A 20,039-nucleotide genomic window follows, 5' to 3' on the forward strand; every position below is an offset into this window, starting at 1 on the left:
CCTTTTATTTTGGCCGTTGCAAACTGTGCGTTCCCTGGCCGTAGTAATAGCAAGGTCTCGAACTTGTGGTGCTGCGAAAGAGCTGCAAACATGCCAGTGGAGTGTTTGTGTGAGAAGGATGGTTGGAGGAGGAATGCTGACCATGCTGGGACTTTGGTATGGGAGGGATGGGAGTCCTGGCATGTGAACATAGCATGGTGAGTGTCCCTCACTGTGGGTTCCTGTTCCTACTAAATATGGAGGGCCTACTACAGCCTTTTTGGGGATTTTCTATTAGCAACCATCATTATAAATTACACTCAGTCAATGTATGAAGACTATTGTGTTATTGCTACTGTTGGTAACACTTTTTAGATTATAAATGCACAGTGAAACGACACATAGGCATGGTAAGGCATGTTTATTTATATAGCACTTTTCAAACTGAGGCAATGCAAGGTGCTTTACAAAAAAAAGCATTACAAGCATTGAGATGTAGTGCAACATAAATACATCATAAAATTACAATTAAAAACAATCATAAAAAGCATAGATATAAAACTAATACAAATGAAGACAGGTTAATAATACAAGAATAACGGTTCCAGTGCTGTGTTTATATCAAATATTAATAGTTATTTGATTCAAAGGAATTTAGAAGAGTTTTGGAAGAGTTAGTGAGTCAGAAAGAGGAATCGGGCATTTCCTGGAGTGACTTATTTACTGTCAAGCTGTCCCAAAACTCACAAGAAAAAGACACTGCGTATGTGCATGCATGCACTGTATTAAAGTTCATTTAAAGTGTTATGGCGTGTGCACATGTGTGTGTATAGAGACAATATCCAGGGACAAAAGGCGTCGCAAAGGTTAATAATGTGAACTTACAGCAGGGTAAACAAAGTGAAAGGTCCTGCTTTGTGTCAGGGTGAGATATTCTCTCAGCTGTCCAATGTGGTGCATTCAGGGAACGTAAACAACTTGTTCCTGGCAAGGTCGAAAAACAGCCCGGCTTTCAGTGACGAAAAAGCAGCAGCCTCTGCTGTCAGCCTCTTCGTGCAGAAGTGCTTCAAACTGGAATGAACCAGCTGCCGAGAAAGATCATGAAGAGAATCCCCCTCCGCCTCTCTGTACAGTCTATCTGAAGCTCTATCTCTGTTCCTCTCTTTGTGCCTGTAGAGAACAACACAGCGAGTCTGTGCTCAGATGGACAGATGGAGAGCTGGCTGCTGCTGTGAGTGTTTGCTATGAAGGCCAGATAAAGAAGTCCAGTGACTATGTTCCTTGATGTACTTTCCTATATGATTCAATTAATGCAAACTCAGATTTTTTTAAGGTCATCCTGCATCACCTCTTATTCTGTGAGTTCCTTCTGCACTCATGGAAATATGTCTCATATTGTTAACTCTGTTGGATGTTTGACCTTCATTGTGCAGAATGGTGTGTACACTAGAAGGCTGTTTGCACATGTATCTACTGAAAGAGGACCGTTTTTCTGTTTAAAACCAGGTGTGCATGCATGATTTTAACATCACATGCTTTTGAAATGACATCAAAAGTTGTTTGCATATTGAATTGGGATCAAACATGCAATTTATATAAGTGCAATGTAGACTTGATGTTAAATGTAAGCCTTCAGGGCAAATACTGAACCTAAACATATTCAATGATTGAGCATAATTCCTGAAATTGGCTCAAATATTTAAAGTTTAATAATAATAATAATAATAATACATTTATTTTATATAGGCGCCTAATAAGGAGAATAGAAAGGCTATGACAAGCTAATTAGGATAGCCAATAGAGTGGCTTTTTTTTGCAGGGTTACAATATTGTTTGAAACCGTTTGAAAGAGAAGGAAAAGAACCGACTGATTATATGGAAAGAGCAAGAATCCCTTGAATAGTTACATACGATTAACCGGTAAAAAAATTATTGAAAACAATAAATTAGTTCAGGTATAAGCACAGAAAGAAATCTGTATACGACCATTTCGATTCTTGGAGAAATACAGTCAGTGTGTGTAAGCGGTGCTAAGAAGTAGAGACTTTGCTTTCCTCTTGAAGCTTAGTAAATAAGTAAGAACTAATTCATGTTTGACACAAAGCACTGAGATGTACAGTGAAGGAAGGAAGCATGCCTGATAATGAAAAATAAACAGACGCTAAACTCTGTCAAATATGAAAAGTAATGAGCCGCAGATTCCAGCCTAATCAGCCATGACCTCGATGTGTCTCCGAAACAACCAAATAGCTTACAATGTCAAGAAATATTCAACAAGTGCAACGTGTTTTATGGGACTGACAGTATGCAGTATATTACATGAATTGAATGATGCCTGGGAAACAATGGAACGAATGGAAGATATTACATTCTCTGGTTTAAAAAGTATCACAAATTGTAATTTCTCAGATACATTTATTAAGTCACATCCTATCTGTGAACTAGTAGCTTCTTAATATATTCAGACCTGTAACATAGTTTGTTCCCTTGTTTCGGGAATATGTGGGCTTGCATCGATGCTGCCTCCGTGCCTCAGTGCGGAGATCTGTGTGTGTGCGTGCGTGCGTGCGTGCGTGCGTGTGTGTGTGTGTTATTTCTATTATGTCACAGTGATGATGTTGCAAGCATGCGTTCAGGGGCCTCTGTCCAAACCTCCCCATCCATGCTGAACGTGACTGGTCACAGCAGGCCGGTGAGAACCTCTGGATCACAGGGGGCTTCTGGGTAGTGGGATTAGCTGGTGAGAGGAAACAGCTGAGGCCTGTGTAGCGTCAGCACTTGCTAATCAACACTCCCACCACACACATGCACGCCGCTCCAATATATGCTCCCCCTCCTCCTTTTTTCACAGGGGTCAGACTCAGGCACCCACAAAGGCCCACAAAAGCCAAAAAGGGGCAGAGGGGAGGGGGGGGGGGGGGGGGGGGGGGGGGGGGGGCTGTTGAGGGCATGAGGGGAGGGGACAAAGGCAAACTGAAGTGCTTGGTCAAAGCTGACAGAGCTGCTGAGTCATCACTGATGCTGGCTCAAACTGACAATTTGCAGAAATTGTGAGTAAGTTTGATGAGCTGTCACTTTGTATTCAACATGACAGTTTTTGGGCTGATGCTTAGAGGCTGTGTTTCCCTTTCTTCACACTTCCGTTACTGCAGAGTCCTGCGTCACAGAGGACATTTAGAAATCTCACTTATGCAAAAGGACTGACATTTGTCCTTTTTTTCAGAGATCACACTGGACACTTTGTTCCAGCTTGACCTATAGGCCTATACGAGACAAGCAGCAGCACCGTGCTTTCATTCCTATCCGGCGTGATCGAATTTGCTGAGCTCATTTGTGCATACTTGCTGGTATTCTCCAAGAAAATCAATTTGTGTAAAGCCAGGATGACGTCATACACAAGCCGACGGAGTCAAATTGATTGACAACACACTGTTGAACATTACGTGTAGGTCAAATGAGCAGAATCAAAACAACCCTGTTTAAAGAAACAAATGATGCTACAGGGATTACAGAACTAAGTAAAACTCCTGCAAAGACAATAAAATAACTACTTGCCAACACAAAAATAACACGTGTTTAAATGTGTTAGTTAATAAAAGTCATTACCTGATGATTGAACATTGTGTATTGGGCATTACTAAAGATTATAGAAAAATGTGTAATACATTCAATTCTTGTGCTGATACATTATGCTCTATCATTGCTCTGCTGCAGGCCACAGTGTCCCCTCTTGTGCATGCATCTTTCAGCAGGGATCAATAAATCATGGGTTTTGTTTTACGTGGACCGGTGACTGTAGTTCACTTGGCCTGAAGCCATGGACTGCTCTCAGGTTTCACTGAGGTTCCTCGAGAGGGGACTCATCCTCAGGCTTATTACTTTTCAAAGGTGTTTAATAATAATTAAACATAATGCTTTTTGGCACACATCACATGGGTCATAATTACAACTTGGTTTGTCTAAAATGTGTGCATTTAAAAATATTTCAACCCTGCCTAGTCAGAATTAAAGGATCCCTATTCTGCTCTTTTTCAGGTTCATATTTGTATTTTATGCTTCGACTGTGACATGTCTCCATGCTTTAATGTTCAAAAAGGTCTTTATTTTTCTCATACAGCAGCACAACTTTTCACCCTCTGTTTGAAACCAGAGCCCAGTCTGCTCTGATTGGTTAGCTGGCCGGGTCTGTTGTGATTGGTCAACCACTTAGAGATGTCCCGTCCCTTAGCCTATCACCTACAATGCCAATACAAGTGAATGTTACATGGTGATGTACGGAGGTAAACAAATTAGAGGCATTTCATGCACACAAACCTATATGACACACTACAGGAAAGGGAAAACCCCCAAAAGCACAATAGTGCCCCTTTAACATGGACTATTTCAGAAACATGACTTTAGGGACTTTTCTTCTCCACCAATAAAGCCAAAGTGAGCCAATAATAAAAGGTAAAAAGGCAGAGTAAATGATTGGGCCTGAAGCAGTCACATAATTCACTTTGCCTGGTACTTAGACAAATAGGAAAGTACAGATTTTCTAACCGGCTTTGCTTCTCCTTCTCTGACCTGAGGGTCCACAGTGAACCAAATGGCACTCCTTTTGTTAAAGACCAGAGTGGACATGTACAGACGGAGAGAAAGAAGTCCTGAGCCATTTCACTTTAAAGTACTACTGTCAGTTTTAAAGCACTGAAGGCTCAAGGGCAACATTACATTTCTGATCTTATTACGAAAACATCCATGTCTGCTTCAGAGTACAGACTAAACATGGAGAAGCACCGTCGGTTTTTTATGCTCCATATATCTGGAACAAACTACCAGAAAATTGGAGGCCTGCTGCAAATCATTTATTTTCAATCCAGGCTGAAGACTTTTCTGTCTGCTGCTGAGTTTTATTGAATCAAATAACTATTCATATCTTACTAAGCACTGTCATTTTTATTCTTGTATTTGATATCCTGTCTTATTCTATTTTGGCTCATTTTTAAATGTCTATCTCTTGGCTTTATAAAATGCTTAATATGGAATGTTGCTTACTTCTGATTTGTGTTTGACGGTCATGATTGGTTATCTCCATTACTGACCAGTCGGATGGGTCACTGCGGCCGCAAAGGAATCGTGGGACAGAATTAACTTTCCTTTGGTGACGGATGGTCCAGAGTGTCCAAAGTCATCAGGAACCATCATCTGGGGATTTCTCTGAGCTCTTTTTAAACATGTATTTAAATTACATTTTATAATAAGTTTGTTTTTTGACTATGGCTTATGCTTTTAACGTTTTTGTAAAGCACTTTGAATTGCCTTGTTGTTGAAATGGGCTATATAAACTCGCCTTGCCTTGTTTTGGACACTTGAGATAATTATGTTTCTCTTCTGGGCCGTTTCCATCTCTGACATAAGACATAATAAATAATCTCTAAATATAAGAAGGATTTGTTTTCAATTAATATTTAAACGTATTCAGTGTAGTCCAATTTCCTGCCAGCACAGGCCAGATGCAGTGTTTTGAACCACCTCCAGGGGCAGTGCTGTACTCGTTTTTTAAAAGGATAATCTATATCCAGTAGAGTGGAAACCTGTTTGCTTCTAATCTGAAACTGTGATGACCCAAATGAAGTCGATTTGGGGTAAAGCGTGGGTAAATGATTCATTTAGTTGCAGCTTTGACTCTGTATGCGTTTGAAGGGTTGGGCTGTGGTCATTCTTTCAAACACTGCTGCTCAGACTGCTTTATATTCACCAATTCATACAAAAAAAAGCGTATCGGGTGCACTTGTATGATTGTGTTCAACAAATTCAAGACACAGTCCATTGTAATTTAGAACAAAAATGTTTATTCAAATCAAAAGGAAGAACTAGACAAAAGGTTAAACCATTCAGAACATAGCATATTCATAGAATATCTATACATCGTCATGTTCGAAAAAGACAAAAAAAAAGATCAAAAAACAATACATACAAATGGAGAATGAGGAAAAGTCAGTGAGTGATATTGCACTTTGTTTCTGAAATGTCTCAGATCCTGTCTCCCAGGTTGTTTTTTTTAATCTGTGAACATTTCAGTTCCTGCCTTTATCAGGTCAGGAGTTTAGCTTAGTTTTGACACTGGATTACTCTGCGGCCCGAGCACATGGACTATGGAATCGGCCAACCTGAAACATATATGTAAGCTTATTCATTAGCATGTAGCTTGATCCAGTTTCCCTAAGATAAAACCCAAACAACAACAAAAAGCGTGGAAGAAGTTCTGTCTGCTATCCCAGGTTAGCTAAATGTTGAAATGATACGGGGGAAGGGTTGCTGATCAACAGCTGCCACCCCCCCGCCCGGGGATCAGAGAGGTCAGGGAGACTAACTCAGGAAGGGTTGCTTGTTAAACTAGGAAGCAAACTATATTAATGCCCAGAAATACATAAAATCATCTTCAGAGCCTGTCCAGGATCTTGCTTCTAAAAAAAGGACTTAATTTTTTTTTTTTTTTTTTATATATCCTCTTCCCTTTTTGTCCTTTGAAACATGGAAAGGTCTAAAAACATACAGGTGTGAACAAACATGATAAACAAGAGTTAACGTAGACGCTGAAAAATGAAGAATCATGATCAGGTCTTTTTCTGTGTCAAGGCCACTAAGATAAGATCACTTTAATAATCTGCAGTTTGTCGATTACTCTCTGAAGCCGTTTAGTTAGTTGCCAGCTGGATCTCCGTAAGAGCGCGTGCACACACACACACACACACACACACACACACACACACACACACGCACGCACCTGTCAGCTACATTAAAGATGTCAACTTTTTTTTAAAGTTGCTAATCTTAACAAAACATTTAATTAACGTCCTACTCGGCACTGCTTTACTGAATAACTCCTAAGATCCTAACTACCAATTCCTCCAGACCTTCACCATTGAATGCTTTTTTCTTTAAATATTATTATTTTAATATTTATTTATTAAAAGAGTGCTGCTTTTCTTCTTTTCCTGACTATGCCAAACCTCTGTTGCAGCTGGTCTTTTGTGTTGAATGAGTGAGAAAACCAATGTATTACTCATGTCAACCTACTACTACTACTTGTTCTGACCGAACTGAACAAAGGTTTGGCAACGTCCCCATCTTTTTATTATTTAATCTGTGCTGGGTTTGCTTCTTTAACACAGAAGCAGGGTCACTCTGTTTTTTTTTTATAGTTAGCATTCTGGCTTCACTGGTCTGGATGGATGAATTGGGCAAGTGCAGTGGGACAAACAAAGGGAATGTGATACATCTCAGAAAGCTTGCTTCACTGCGGGTCCAATCTCTTGTTTTTGGAAAAGTATTCATTATTTTTAACAGTGCATTTAAAAAGCTAATTTCTTTCTCTTTTTTTTTTTTTCCACCAAACGTTTGGCAAGTGAGACGACCACCTGAGACAGTGCTTGTTGGGCAGTTATGCAAGCCTGGTTAGCCCTGAGATTAGGAGTAGAGGGGCTGCAGGTAATAAGGGTGAGGCGAGTCCCTCCACAATGTACCACGCTCCAACACACACTCACACTCGTACACATACACACACGCACGCACACACTTTTCTCTTCAGCTACAATTTGAGTGGCAAATGCAGGTCTGCAATCCTCCTAGTCCAAATTCAGAGCAACCTCAATACAAAAAGAAGAAGCTTTTCTAGGATTGGGGACTAAATACAAGCGAACAGAACTAAAGTAAAAGAGGGGGGAAGCCACACATGGATCCAAGCTGAGGAGGCAACATCTTAAAGAGCCTCCAGATGGAAAATAGTGAGCTGCAGTTGTCAAAAAAAGTCTAGTCATTATGAGTCATAGAGGAAATGTCATAAGGAGAAAAAGAAATATCTTCTACAAATTCAGTGCATTGTTCTTGTCCTTGTCAAATCCTGTTGTCAGCGTTGCTCGAAGTGATGCAGAGGAAAAAGGTAAGCCTTGCAGGCTTATATTCGTAGTCTGGCGCGTTACAAGGCTGGAACCAAACTATTAGTGATTTTTTTTTTCATTAAACAGAGCCACACAACTCAAGAATAAAATGTGCAAAACAAAAATCCAAAAATGAGGCAGGAGGAGTTAGTCTTTGCTCTGTTATTGACTGCTGCCGCTGAGTGCTCTCATTCATACGGACTACGGTGGTTAGAACATCGTTACGTTGCTCTCTTCGTCCTGTTTTCTTAAGATGATTCTGCTGAAGTCGGGACATGATTAGTCCTGCCCTTTGTGTGAGGAGCCATGTCCTTATGTGCCATGAGTACAGAAGAATCAAAAGGTTAGCTTTAGCAGGCCGAGCCTCGCCGATTCTTCATCGTCAATACTATCAGCGGGGCTCTCGCTACCGGTGGGGTTTTAATCATACAGCCTGAATATGTGTTCATCTGTATACATCCCCCCCCCCAGCAGGCTGACAGGAAGGAGGCGATGCCCCAAACTAGAGGTTCCTGTTTCTCTCGCTGAGGAGAGGCAGGAACAGATTTGTCCAACTCGACTGTGGATATGTGTCCAAGTCTTTGTCTGTTGGTGGGACACTTTGTTTTTCTCCGACGTCAACAGCGTTGTGTGAACGTTGTTGTTGGAGAAAAATAAACAAAGCTGAGCCTTGCAAGCAGGTTTCTTTCTTAGAGATCCCCGAGTCGCTCAGGGGAATTTCAGAAGAACCCTTCAGCGTGACGGACAGGCGTCCAGTCTGCGCTCCTCTGTGCGTCTGGCGTGCTCAGGGTTAGGATCGATCTGGAGAGGAGAGAGGACAGAAACATGTTGATTTTGTTTGAAATGTACTCAAATATTAATACAAAAGCTCTGCTTGATGTTATTTAGTACTGAGTGGCGTTGCTGTGAGTGGCAGTCTGTTTTGGCAGCTCTCCAGTTTGACTCTAATCAATACTGTCACTTAGATTTGTGATTTGTTACTCTAATTATCCTTGTTTGAACTCCTTTCTGTTGCTGCAATGACACCTGAAATCCCTACAGGGATTAAAAAGGTTTATCCTAACTTATTTACAGCTAATTGTTATTGTACTGTGGTTTTTCTTTGTTCTGGTAAATTGCCATCACTATTGAACTCATATGTGTTGTATACAAGTCTTGTGTACTCTATAACACTGTGATTTTTAACATTATTTAGGTGAAGGCTTCAAATGAGCTCAGTGGGTTTTCTGCCTCGTCCTGCACTGTGAATTTTTTGTTATTGGTAGACGTGTGTATGTTAAAGGTAGGATAGGTAATTTTGGAGAAACCAGCTCGAGTGAGCTAGAATTTGAAAATACACAGCCGGAAAATATCTGCCACTTCCTTACAGAGCCCCTCCTCCAACACACACGAACGCGCACATGAGGGGACGAGATAAGTTTGTGCACAGATGGAAGGCTGACAGGCAGGTAGGCCATCCAGTTATTTTAGCCGGGCCGGCTCAGATGATTGGTCGTGCTTTTTACAGTACTACGGCTTCCACAGATTACATTTTTTTATGGATTTTTTGTCAAAGCACTTAAGATATTCATTGCTATCGGGATGTTAAGAGCATTCCATGGAATATAACAAAAAGTGTATCTCGAGCCGGTTTCTCAAACTTATCTACCCCACCTTTACATGGTGAAACGACAATAAACAAACACTACGGTGCTTACCTCGGAGTACAGAGGAGGAGGCTGGAAGCGGAACTCGTGAATGTAGGCGAAGAGCGGTCCGTTCAGATCCTCGCGGGCCGCAGGGACGTCCAGACTGCTCAGCCTCTGCTCTTCTGTTACAATCTCTGCATAGCTTGGAGGAGCTGCAGAGGAGGAGCAAAACCAAATGTTAGCATCCTAGCTAAAAAGGAAGTTTTAAAATCTGCATCTTGACCTTGAGATCCAACCTACCTTCAGGCCTCTCGGGCAAACCCATGCCCAGCCAGCTCATGCTGCACTGGCTGCTGACGCTGGAGGTCCGGGAGCCAAAGGGGTGGAGCGGGATGGTGCCGATGACCAGGGGCAGGTTCAGGGACAGGTTAATCGCCCCGGGGATGTCAACGTACACCTGAGCACAGAAATAAAGACACCAGTTAGAATAAGCTGTGAAAACACTGTACTGGGCTAAATGGGTTGTGTAGTCGTTCTACAAAATGTGGGTCAATGACTTTAGGGTTGATTATGCAAGGTAAAGAGGTTATAAGCACCCTCAAGACAGGCGCTACTAAGAATATTCTGGGCTAATGCTCTTAGCAGCATGTGGAGATAACACCTGGTGGAATCCAAGCCTGAGTCAGCCAAATCCTTAACCAGGGTTATTGGCTTACTAGGAAATATTGATTCTGTGCTGAGTAATGGTGATAATAAGGACAAGAGGAGAGACGGTAACGACCTATGTGTTATGCCAATGATCTCGATGCTAAATGTGATGTAGGACAAGCCCAAATATAGCAAGACTGTGCTCACCATGAGGGAGTACTCCACTCTGATGATGCTGCAGTCCAGGATGGAGGGGGACACAGGTGGGATCTTCAGCATTTTGCCGTTCCAGGTCTCCGTTTTGCCCGAGGACAGAGACTCTCCCCGCAGGTTGGCCACCAGCTGCTTCACCTCCTTCATCTTCCCTTTGGCATAGAAGGTCTGGGACTGGTAAATGGCTGCCTTTGGCACCACCATGCGGGAGGAGCAGTTTTCAATCTCTGCAAAGATCTGGATCGACTCTCCTACAGAAATAGAGATGGTAGACTAGAGGTCAATTTATGTTTTTCTATCAATGGAAGACATCATCTTTCTATCTAGTCGGATCAATGCAGCAACAACGTATCTGGTTAATAGATGACTCAAAGGCTTATCAGTTGCATTATAAATATTTTACTTATTCTTACCTGGGGTGTATCCCTTCCTTTCAATTTTGGCACTTAGGGAAATAGGACCTGAGGTGCAGAACCAACAGCAAAGAGTCTTGTCTTTCGTGCCGGCCTGTGGTGACTGAAGAGAAAAGAAAACAGGTGCATTAGCAAAGATCTGGATATTTCCTATATTCCCAATGCCAAACTTGGATAAAAGGTTATTATATTGAACAAACTATTCCGTTTTGTGCTATTCATTCGGCAATCAGTCAACATTTGAAAAGATTATGTTTAGACTGAGCCTCACTGAATTCAGATTCCCCAGGGACAAAGACAAAATTAAAAGACACTTTTAAATCTTAAGGTTGTTTCAAGACAACTTACCAGCAATAATGGAGTGTTGATGTCAATGTGCTCAAAGACTGTGAATTCCTTCTTGGTCTTCATGGGCAGGAGCCATGGCCTGTGGAGTTCTGCTTTTACCCAATAGCGCACACTGCCATGCTTCCCTTCGAAAGAGGTAGCCAGAGGTCTACATGTAAGAAAAAGAAGCGAAAGGGGTTACATTAACAGTCAAAAGCTTATACTACTACAGCTGAATAATGATGTTGATATTCCGTGACTCAGGGGTAGTATTAAGACACTCACGTCTGTGGAAGCTCGAAGCTGAATGCATACTCATGTCTTCCTGAAAGGATAGTGGTGAGTCCTTCCTCCGAGTTGTCATCGTCTGAAAAACAAGGAGGACAATATTCCAAACACATGTATACCATACCTGGGCAAAATGCTCTACGAAGGCATCTGAAAGTCATACCAAAAACACAGGGTGGGGGAGACAAAAGAGAATAACGGATTTTACTATCATATCGCTCTGAAAAAAAATATGTATATAGTTGAGTCTAATATTAAGAGCACACCAAAGATTGTTTAAGGTGCCAGAAACTGAGCTTGCAAGATTGTGCTTTTGCATGAACAAAGAACGACTCGTCCCTGAGTCCATTGTGTAATATGTGATGGGAATAGAGAGGCTATTGTGGCGAAACTGGGCTATGGGGCATCAATTAAATCCCTATCGATGGATTAATTTATCCAAATAACCAATTCGTTTTTCATGTAGCCTATCTCTGAAAAACAAGAAAGAATTGTTTCCATCCAGAGGGAGGAATGGGACCTTTTTTCGCACCTTAAAAGCTTTAAAAAAAAAATATATATATATTGTAAAAAATGTTTAAACTGAAAACATCAAGAGCTGGTTCGACAGGCCGAGTGTGTTTCTGCCAGCTCAGCAGTCCCTCCCCCAGCAGCAGCAGTGTGGTAAACAAGTGCAGAGCTGTCAGTCAAAAGGCAGACTCCAGCAGGAGGAGACCGGCCTAAACCGGTGCGAGCAGCTCCACAGCCGCTGCGCTCATTACGCATTCACTGTGCGACACCGCAGCCACTACTAATCCACAACCAGCCGGTTCCCCACACCGACTACCGCAGTATTTCACCGTTTTATCCACTTTATCATCATAGGAAATGTTTTATAGACAGCGTTTTGTCGAAATGTATTCGGTCAGAGAGCATTATTGGCGAATGGCGTGGCATTGCACTAGTTTGCATTAATGTATCTCCTTATTAAACCTCAGCTCGACTATTAATTAATAATTTGCAGTGCAATTTACCTTAAAATTACTAAGATTCTATCGGTGTGACAGCCAGACAAACCTCTCATGCTCTACACAAAAAAAGGCTGCTGCAGAGGAACTATTTCTTCCTAACGCCAAAGAAAAACACTGAAAATGCACCTCAATATAAACCGCTTATACTATGAACACTGCAGCAAAATCCTGAGAATCAACCATATATGTTATGCTCTACAGGAACTATATGTCAATGCAAAAAAAAAAAAAAATGTGCAGATGGGCTAAACCCAAACCATTATAAAAGGGCACACATGCACTTACAAACGTTTTAAAAGTATGCATTTTACTATCAAAAAACGTCAACCACTGTGCGGATAAAGTGACGACAATATGTCTGAAGCACAAACCAGCTGACAATAAAGCCCAACCTTATTACTTTCCAATTAAACATAGGCCTATAGGTGCAAAGGAAACACATCAATGCAAAACAACGGAGAGATTTCCAGCGTTTCATATAATTTGAAACAAACTACAGGTGCTTCGATCGAGCCTTTCCATTTTGCAGGTGTTTCTTAATTAAAAAGTTGCAGAATTTTCTGTCACTCGCTGCAAAAAAGTGATGTCATTGGCCACACATGAGCACCTCAGCCAATCACACACGGGTGAGGGAGGGGGTTTGCCTCTTAGCTCCGCCCCCTCCCGGTCCAGTTTTCTGAACAGGATTGAACCGCTTTGAACAATGGGTGGAAACTTAAGAAAAGCTACAAAGAAACACCAAATATGATGCGTTTTTGCACTGAAAACGCTTAACAAAGCTGCACATACATCACTGCAATATATGTATCTATCGTCCTGTGTCTCGAATACGCCTAATTCTCGCTTTATGATTGAAATACTCTGAAAAAAACAGATGCCCCAAGCTGCTGTCATTCATTCTGACACCTTAACACAAGTAACGATGGAGCTCCATTTACCCAAAGTCACAAAACTCTTTACGCAACCGCATTAAAAAAGAGGTTATCCTTTATATACAATTATTCCAGTATATAAAATGGGCTTTGTTACTGACATTCAGGACAAACAGCATCCTCCAGCACAAAGAGCATCAATATAAAACTTATATAAAAAATAAATAAAACTCTCTTACCTCTCTCATGCCCAATTAAGATATCTTTGTGATTTAGATATTCCACTTCTTCTGTGTAGTTTTGCGTGTAGGCAGTGTTGGATCCAGCATTTCTAGATTCAGTCCAACGAACTTTGGCAAATCCTTTGGCGTGGATTTTGAGAGATTTGACTCGGATTTCTCCGGTGACTTCGATGATCACCCTCCCTGAGACGCAGTCCCCGCTGGAGAACACGGGGACGTTGCTGTCATTCAGACAGTCGTAGCTTACTCTGAAGCTCTTTACCTTTCCTAGCACCATGGTGGAAAGAGTCAGGCTACAGAGACCTTGAAATAAAAAAAAGGAGTATATGAAAAAATAATTTCATATAAAAAAGGGATGCAGTCTTTTAGACACTGATCAGTATCTCTGCCCTGCAAAAAGCAAAAGGCACGATCAGTGGTTTATGTGCGGGCAGGTCATTGAGATGTGTGATGGCTGAATAACAGCAAAGGGATGCTGCTATCATCCTCCTCTCTGCTCGATGGTCTCCAGTCAAAGACAAGGAAACCCCAGTAGCTCAGCTCACTTTAAGCGAGAGGCTGTGTGAAAAACAACCTTCCGCGCATGCGCAGGGCTCCACTGCCCCCTCCTTCCGCCTTCTGGAACAAGGCTTTGGGCCAGATGACAAGTTTGGTCAAACAGCTGAAAGACTGCACAAAGAAATGTTCACTACGCCAGATTAATAGTTTATTCTTTACAGTTTATTTGGTATATTACAAATACATGAACACATATACCCCCAAAAAGTGTCAACCCTACTTTTTTTCAATATTTTCATTCAGAGATCTATTCGAGCAACATTTCCACTCTTTATTATATATGATGATGTGATAACATCCAGAACATGGTGCATCACCTCAGAAATCTACATTTTCCAGCCTGATGTCTAGACTTTTAAATCCCTACAAATTCAGCTGTGAAATAATCCACACATATGGTCTCATATGTCCAGACACACTACAGCCTTTACCAAACAGAAAACAACAGAGCTGCATCTTGAATGGGGCCTGCAGTAAAGACACACCATGTACAATTGCTGGATTCTTCTATGTAGCACTAGGATTAAAATTTGGGAGCACACATCTGCAAAAAAACAACTATATATTGGTCTTTTAGATATATTGTTTTTGTTGTAAGATTAAAATAATCCATGCACATATGGGGGGTTGGGATTTCTCATTGTGTGGAAGTCACAGTTTGTACAAAAACAACTCTGGAGCTCAAGGAGCCCTCTGGTGGCCATCGACGCTTTTTACCATGAGCTGCAGCATCACCTGTTGAACATCAATGTTAACAACTCATTCAACTCATGCAGAACAACAACCCTTTAATTGGGATTTCTTTACAAGGTGCCATATTACATCATCAATTCAAATCAAATTCAAATTAAAGGAATTCGGTGCATTATATATTTTGTAGAGGTCAATGGTTGCAAGATATATGGCATTAGAAATTGGATGGCGGTTAATTAAAACCCAATAAAAAAAAATCTAATTAGAATTGTAAATATTATTTAATGCAATTCTCTGATAATTAAAAAAAAAATACAATAGAAGTCACGTGATTCTATTTGATTTCCCCATGTATTGGCTAATTATATATGCAGACATAAACACATTGACATACTGTACATCTGTGACACTGTAATGCGTCAGTAGTGCCAGCTCAACAAAATTGTGTACCACAGAGGTTTTGATAAACAGATGAATGTCGCCCTCTAGAGTTTAAAATGTATCATTACACGTTAGTAGTGTTCATTTGAAATTGGAAAAGAAAGCTCTTATTTTGAAAGCGTAACCGGGAAGTTTATATCAAGTCCCTCAGACCTGAAAAGTTCCCGTTTGCTGTCAAAGAGGAACACTTTTATACATCATCAACTCCAGACACATCTCTTCTTTAACGATAGCAAACTAGCAGTTTTGGAGCAGGTGAAGCATGAAGAAAGAAGTGTTGTTTTTGATATTCCTGTTTCAAATTTATGGTCAAAGTTTTTGCCGAAATGGAACCAGACCCAACATTGTGATGGTGATGAGTGATGCATTTGTAAGTATGAATTAAGTCAGAGAACAGTGCTTTACTCATGTCTAGTAACTGCCACAAACACAGTAGCCTTTAATTCATCTGTTTTATGCTAAATCTCTATGAGAGGACAGTCTTATAGTTCAAGATTAAACACCATACAGAGGCTTTCCCCAAGATTTGTTTGTGCCTCAATGTTTCCTCTTATTGCAGGATGGGCGATTGACCTTTGACCCTGGCAGCAAAGTTGTGAAGCTGCCGTATGTAAACTACCTCAGGGAGCTTGGTACCACATTCCTCAATGCTTACACCAACTCCCCCATCTGCTGCCCCTCAAGAGCAGGTAAGGTACCCAAAGACACTGGGGACAAACATATCATAGTCATTTAATAAAGGTGGAATCATGAATGTATTTCACCTTTTATCATATTTGTTCCCCAGCGATGTGGAGCGGTCAGTTTGTTCACCTCACTCAGTCTTGGAACAACTACAAATGCCTCGATGCTAATGCAACAACATGGATGGACTTGCTGGAGGAGAATGGATATGTGACCAAGTCGATGGGAAAGCTGGACTACACCTCAGGGAGTCATTCTGTCAGGTAGGCAGAGCAACTGTATTTAAGATAATTGTATGAGATGTGTCAGATAAGAAAACCTGCACTTAATAGATTAGATTAAATTATATATACTTTATTGATCCCAAATTGTTGTTGTCACTGCAGCATGTTAACAGGCATTATACATGAGTTGAAAATATAATAAAATAAAACAAAAAGTAAATAAATACACATCGACAGTATTCGCTATATAATAAGTACAAGATAAATAGAATATCTAAAGAATACATAATATATGGAATACACAGAATAAGTTAGAATACACCATAATAGTCCGATCTACAAATAGTGTCCAAAGTTGCAGTTATTTGTATCAATAATAAAACATACAAGCCCTTAGACACAGAAGAAGTGTTAGAGACTCACTGCTTGAGTGAATTAGTAATAGTATACTGTGACAACAGTCACATTAAAACAGTTACTAAATCAGCCTACTATCACCTAAAGAACATACCTAGGATTAAAAGACTAATGTCACAGCAGGATTTGGAAAAACTTGTCCATGCTTTTATCTTCAGTAGACTCGACTACTGCAATAGTGTCTTCACAGGTCTCACTAAAAAATCTATTAGAAAGCTGCAGCTGATTCAGAACGCTGCTGCTCGAGTCCTCACTAACACTAAGAAAGTGGATCACATCACTCCTGTTCTGAAGTCTTTACACTGGCTTCCTGTGTGTCAAAGAATAGATTTCAAAATATTGTGGCTGGTTTATAAAGCTTTGAATGGTTTAGGCCCAAAATACATGTCTGACCTACTGCTAAATTATGAACCATCCAGAACTCTCAGGTCTTCAGGGACTGGTCAGCTTTCTGTCCCCAGAGTCAGAACTAAACATGGTAAAGCAGCGTTCAGTTATTATGCTCCAAATATCTGGAACAAACTCCCAGAAACCTGCAGGTCTGCTGCAACTCTTACTACTTTTAAATCCAGGCTGAAGACTTTTCTTTTTGCCGCTGCTTTTAATTGAACTATTCACATCTTAAACTGCACTGTAACTTTTATCCATGTATTTTTTCTTTTAATGTTTATTTTATTATCTTTTCTTTTTAATGACTGATTTTAAATGCCATTTTCTTAATGTCTTCCATTTTTGTAAAGCACTTTGAATTGCCTTGTGTTGAAAGGTGCTATATAAATAAACTTGCCTTGCCTTGCCTTGCCTTGCCTTGCCTATGTGAGCACCTATTCTTCAGAACAGTGTGAATCATCTTCTTGGATGCTTCTTTCGTCTTTCCATTTCCTTTTTTTGTGTCTAGACCTGCATCTTCTTGTGTAATTGTGTAATTTCTGCAGTAATCGAGTTGAGGCCTGGACACGGGATGTTCAGTTCCTCCTGCGCCAAGAGGGCCGGCCTGTTACACAACTTGTTGGGAACATGTCCACAGTGAGGATCATGAGAAAAGACTGGGAAAACACAGACAAGGCTGCACAGTGGATCCACCAGAGAGCTGCGTCCTCACACCAGCCCTTCGCTCTTTATCTCGGCCTCAATTTACCTCACCCCTATAAAACGGAATCCCTGGGACCCACTGCAGGAGGATCCACTTTCCTCACTTCACCCTACTGGCTGAAAAAGGCATTTTCATTCCCTGTTTCTTTAAAAAAAAAAATCCTCATTATTGCAAAAACAATAGTGTATGTTTTTTATATAAATCACCATAAACAATTGTTCTTCCACACAGGTGTCTTCAGAGCTCATCACTGTTCCTAAATGGCTTCCTGTTGATGCCATGCACCCCGTCGACTTCTACTCCACCTTCACCAAAAACTGCAGCGGTGTTTTCACTGTGGAGGAAATCAAAAGCATAAGAGCCTTCTATTATGCCATGTGTGCTGAAGCTGATGCCATGCTGGGTTAGTTAACAGAAGTAATTCACCAGGGGACAGACTCTTAAAGCAGGAGGTACTGGGTTTTCATATCCAACTTAAGGCGCTACCATAGTCTTTTGCACGCCGTAATAGATTACTTGAATTCAAACCGAACTCTGTTGCAAAGATAACTAATGTGGGCAGCCCCAAACCTGCAAGAGCAGTCTTACTCTTACTGTATCTCAATGTGGACAAAATACCAAAAGTAGTTAAGTGAAGTAGTGTTAGAGAGTGACAGTGTTTTTCCATCAAAGCCAGCTATAAAACAAGGTCTAGCGTAACTTTAAATTGAAATCTATAAAATGTAAATTATTCAGAATATTTGAAGCAGTATAGCTTTTTCTTCGCTGCAGCCTGTAAGAACATATGGCCACTTTAACTTTAATTACTCTCAGTAAAACTTCCATGAATAAATAAATGCACAATGATATGTAAGAGATATTGATATTGAGTTATCTGCCATTTTGTCCACGCTTCCTCACCCCACCAGGTCAGGTGATTTCAGCTCTGAGAGAGACTGGCCTGCTCGACAACACTGTGGTGATCTTCACGGCTGACCACGGAGAGATGGCCATGGAGCACCGGCAGTTCTACAAGATGTCGATGTTTGAGGGCAGTTCCCACGTTCCCCTGATGATCATGGGACCTGGGCTGATGTCTGGCCTGCAGGTTAACCAGCTAGTGTCCTTGGTAGATCTATATCCCACTGTGCTGGGTAAGGAAGTAGACAGAAAAAATAGGACTAAAATGTCTAAACTGTCTGCCTACTATCTGTAAAAGCAAAAGAATAAAAGCCCTATTATATTTTGATTTTAGTATTTAAACGTAATACATCACACTTGTGTTTTTGCAGACATTGCTGGTGTTGCAGCAGTAGGTCATCTCAGTGGCCACTCCCTCCTTCCTCTGCTATCAAAGGCCAGAGTGTTTTCCAAGAAGCAACATCCAGACTGGGTTCTGAGTGAATATCACGGCTGTAATGTCAATGCCTCGACATACATGCTGAGAAGTGGCAGGTGGAAATATATTGCCTACGCAGACGGCCTGACAGTCCCCCCGCAGCTTTTCGGTAAACCTCAGAAACCTAATATAACTTAATCCTCATTTGCTTTCAAGAACAATGGAACAATCATTAAACCATGTGTCCTGTATCCTCTTTGTTTTGCAGACGTAACACTGGACAAGGATGAACTTCATAATGTTGTTCTAAAATTCCCCGATGTGCAGGCACATTTGGACAAGCTATTGCGTGGCATTGTGAACTATCCAGAAGTCTCCAAAAATGTCCATCTCTACAATAGAAAAGCATTTGGTGCCTGGCGCCATAGTGTGGGGACAAACTACAGCCAGGTCATTGCTAACCTGAGGTGGCATGTGGATTGGCAAAAAGATGCGTTTGCCTTTGAAAGAGCTATTGACAAGTGGCTCGATGACTCTTTGTGATATTTTGCTTTGTTGAAATGATGGTTAACTTTAGGATGTGTTTTTGTTTTTGAATGAGCTGGACTCAAGCTTTGATTAAACTTGGCCTCTCACCATTTTTTACAGTGAGAGCCACCAATGGGTTTATATGTTGCTCTTATATTTATACTGTAAATGCTATAATTATGGATCATCCCGGACTAGAATAGAATAGACTAGAATAGGCTATATTTAATTTCCTAATCTGACTCTAAATCTGGACCTTTACTTATGTAACATCTCTGATCATTTGCAATGACTTTCAATGGGATCAAACATAACATGTCAATCACATAAAGTATAATGAATTCCTCCCAGTATTTCGCTATTTCCTTATCCAAAATAAATGAATATTTTGTTCACTTTTGTTTTGATTGTTTGCTTGTATTTGCACTCACATTCAAGTGAGACCCATGGATGTATTAAGTGTGGACCAAACTGCTGCACGTCATTTTATTTAGAAAATCCAAAGGAGGCGTGGCTAATTCTGTTTCACTTCCGTGTCAGC

General features: G+C 40.8%; 2 protein-coding genes across 2 annotated transcripts; one reads left to right on the forward strand and one right to left on the reverse strand.

Moving 5' to 3' along the window:
• Positions 1-5,790: 5,790 nt before the first annotated feature.
• On the reverse strand, positions 5,791-14,058 carry arrdc3a (arrestin domain containing 3a). The gene is made up of 8 exons (XM_034148562.1): positions 13,540-14,058; positions 11,416-11,497; positions 11,152-11,299; positions 10,804-10,906; positions 10,385-10,641; positions 9,830-9,986; positions 9,599-9,741; positions 5,791-8,702 (listed from the first exon to the last, which is right to left on the reverse strand). The coding sequence occupies exons 1-8, from the start codon at positions 13,817-13,819 to the stop codon at positions 8,634-8,636; spliced, it is 1,239 nt and encodes a 412-aa protein (XP_034004453.1). The 5' UTR covers positions 13,820-14,058; the 3' UTR covers positions 5,791-8,633.
• A 1,329-nt stretch (positions 14,059-15,387) lies between these two features.
• Positions 15,388-19,897, forward strand: arsk (arylsulfatase family, member K). The gene is made up of 8 exons (XM_034148502.1): positions 15,388-15,604; positions 15,794-15,923; positions 16,022-16,181; positions 17,495-17,777; positions 17,884-18,055; positions 18,561-18,785; positions 18,924-19,139; positions 19,239-19,897. Exons 1-8 carry the CDS (start codon positions 15,497-15,499, stop codon positions 19,511-19,513), a joined length of 1,569 nt encoding a protein of 522 aa, XP_034004393.1. The 5' UTR covers positions 15,388-15,496; the 3' UTR covers positions 19,514-19,897.
• Positions 19,898-20,039: the final 142 nt, after the last annotated feature.

Source organism: Trematomus bernacchii, unplaced genomic scaffold, assembly GCF_902827165.1.
Source record: "Trematomus bernacchii unplaced genomic scaffold, fTreBer1.1, whole genome shotgun sequence".
NCBI lineage: Eukaryota > Metazoa > Chordata > Actinopteri > Perciformes > Nototheniidae > Trematomus > Trematomus bernacchii.

Excerpts from the sequence above, each read along its gene's own strand:
- arrdc3a (XM_034148562.1), bottom strand. The coding sequence starts at position 13,819 with ATGGTGCTAGGAAAGGTAAAGAGCTTCAGAGTAAGCTACGACTGTCTG. Across the intron at positions 11,300-11,415 it reads AGCTTCGAGCTTCCACAGAC|ACCTCTGGCTACCTCTTTCG; the intron begins GTGAGTGTCTTA and ends TCTTACATGTAG. Across the intron at positions 8,703-9,598 it reads CTCCTCCTCTGTACTCCGAG|ATCGATCCTAACCCTGAGCA; the intron begins GTAAGCACCGTA and ends TCTCCTCTCCAG.
- arsk (XM_034148502.1), top strand. The coding sequence starts at position 15,497 with ATGAAGAAAGAAGTGTTGTTTTTGATATTCCTGTTTCAAATTTATGGT. Across the intron at positions 16,182-17,494 it reads TCAGGGAGTCATTCTGTCAG|TAATCGAGTTGAGGCCTGGA; the intron begins GTAGGCAGAGCA and ends TAATTTCTGCAG. Across the intron at positions 18,786-18,923 it reads TCTATATCCCACTGTGCTGG|ACATTGCTGGTGTTGCAGCA; the intron begins GTAAGGAAGTAG and ends GTGTTTTTGCAG.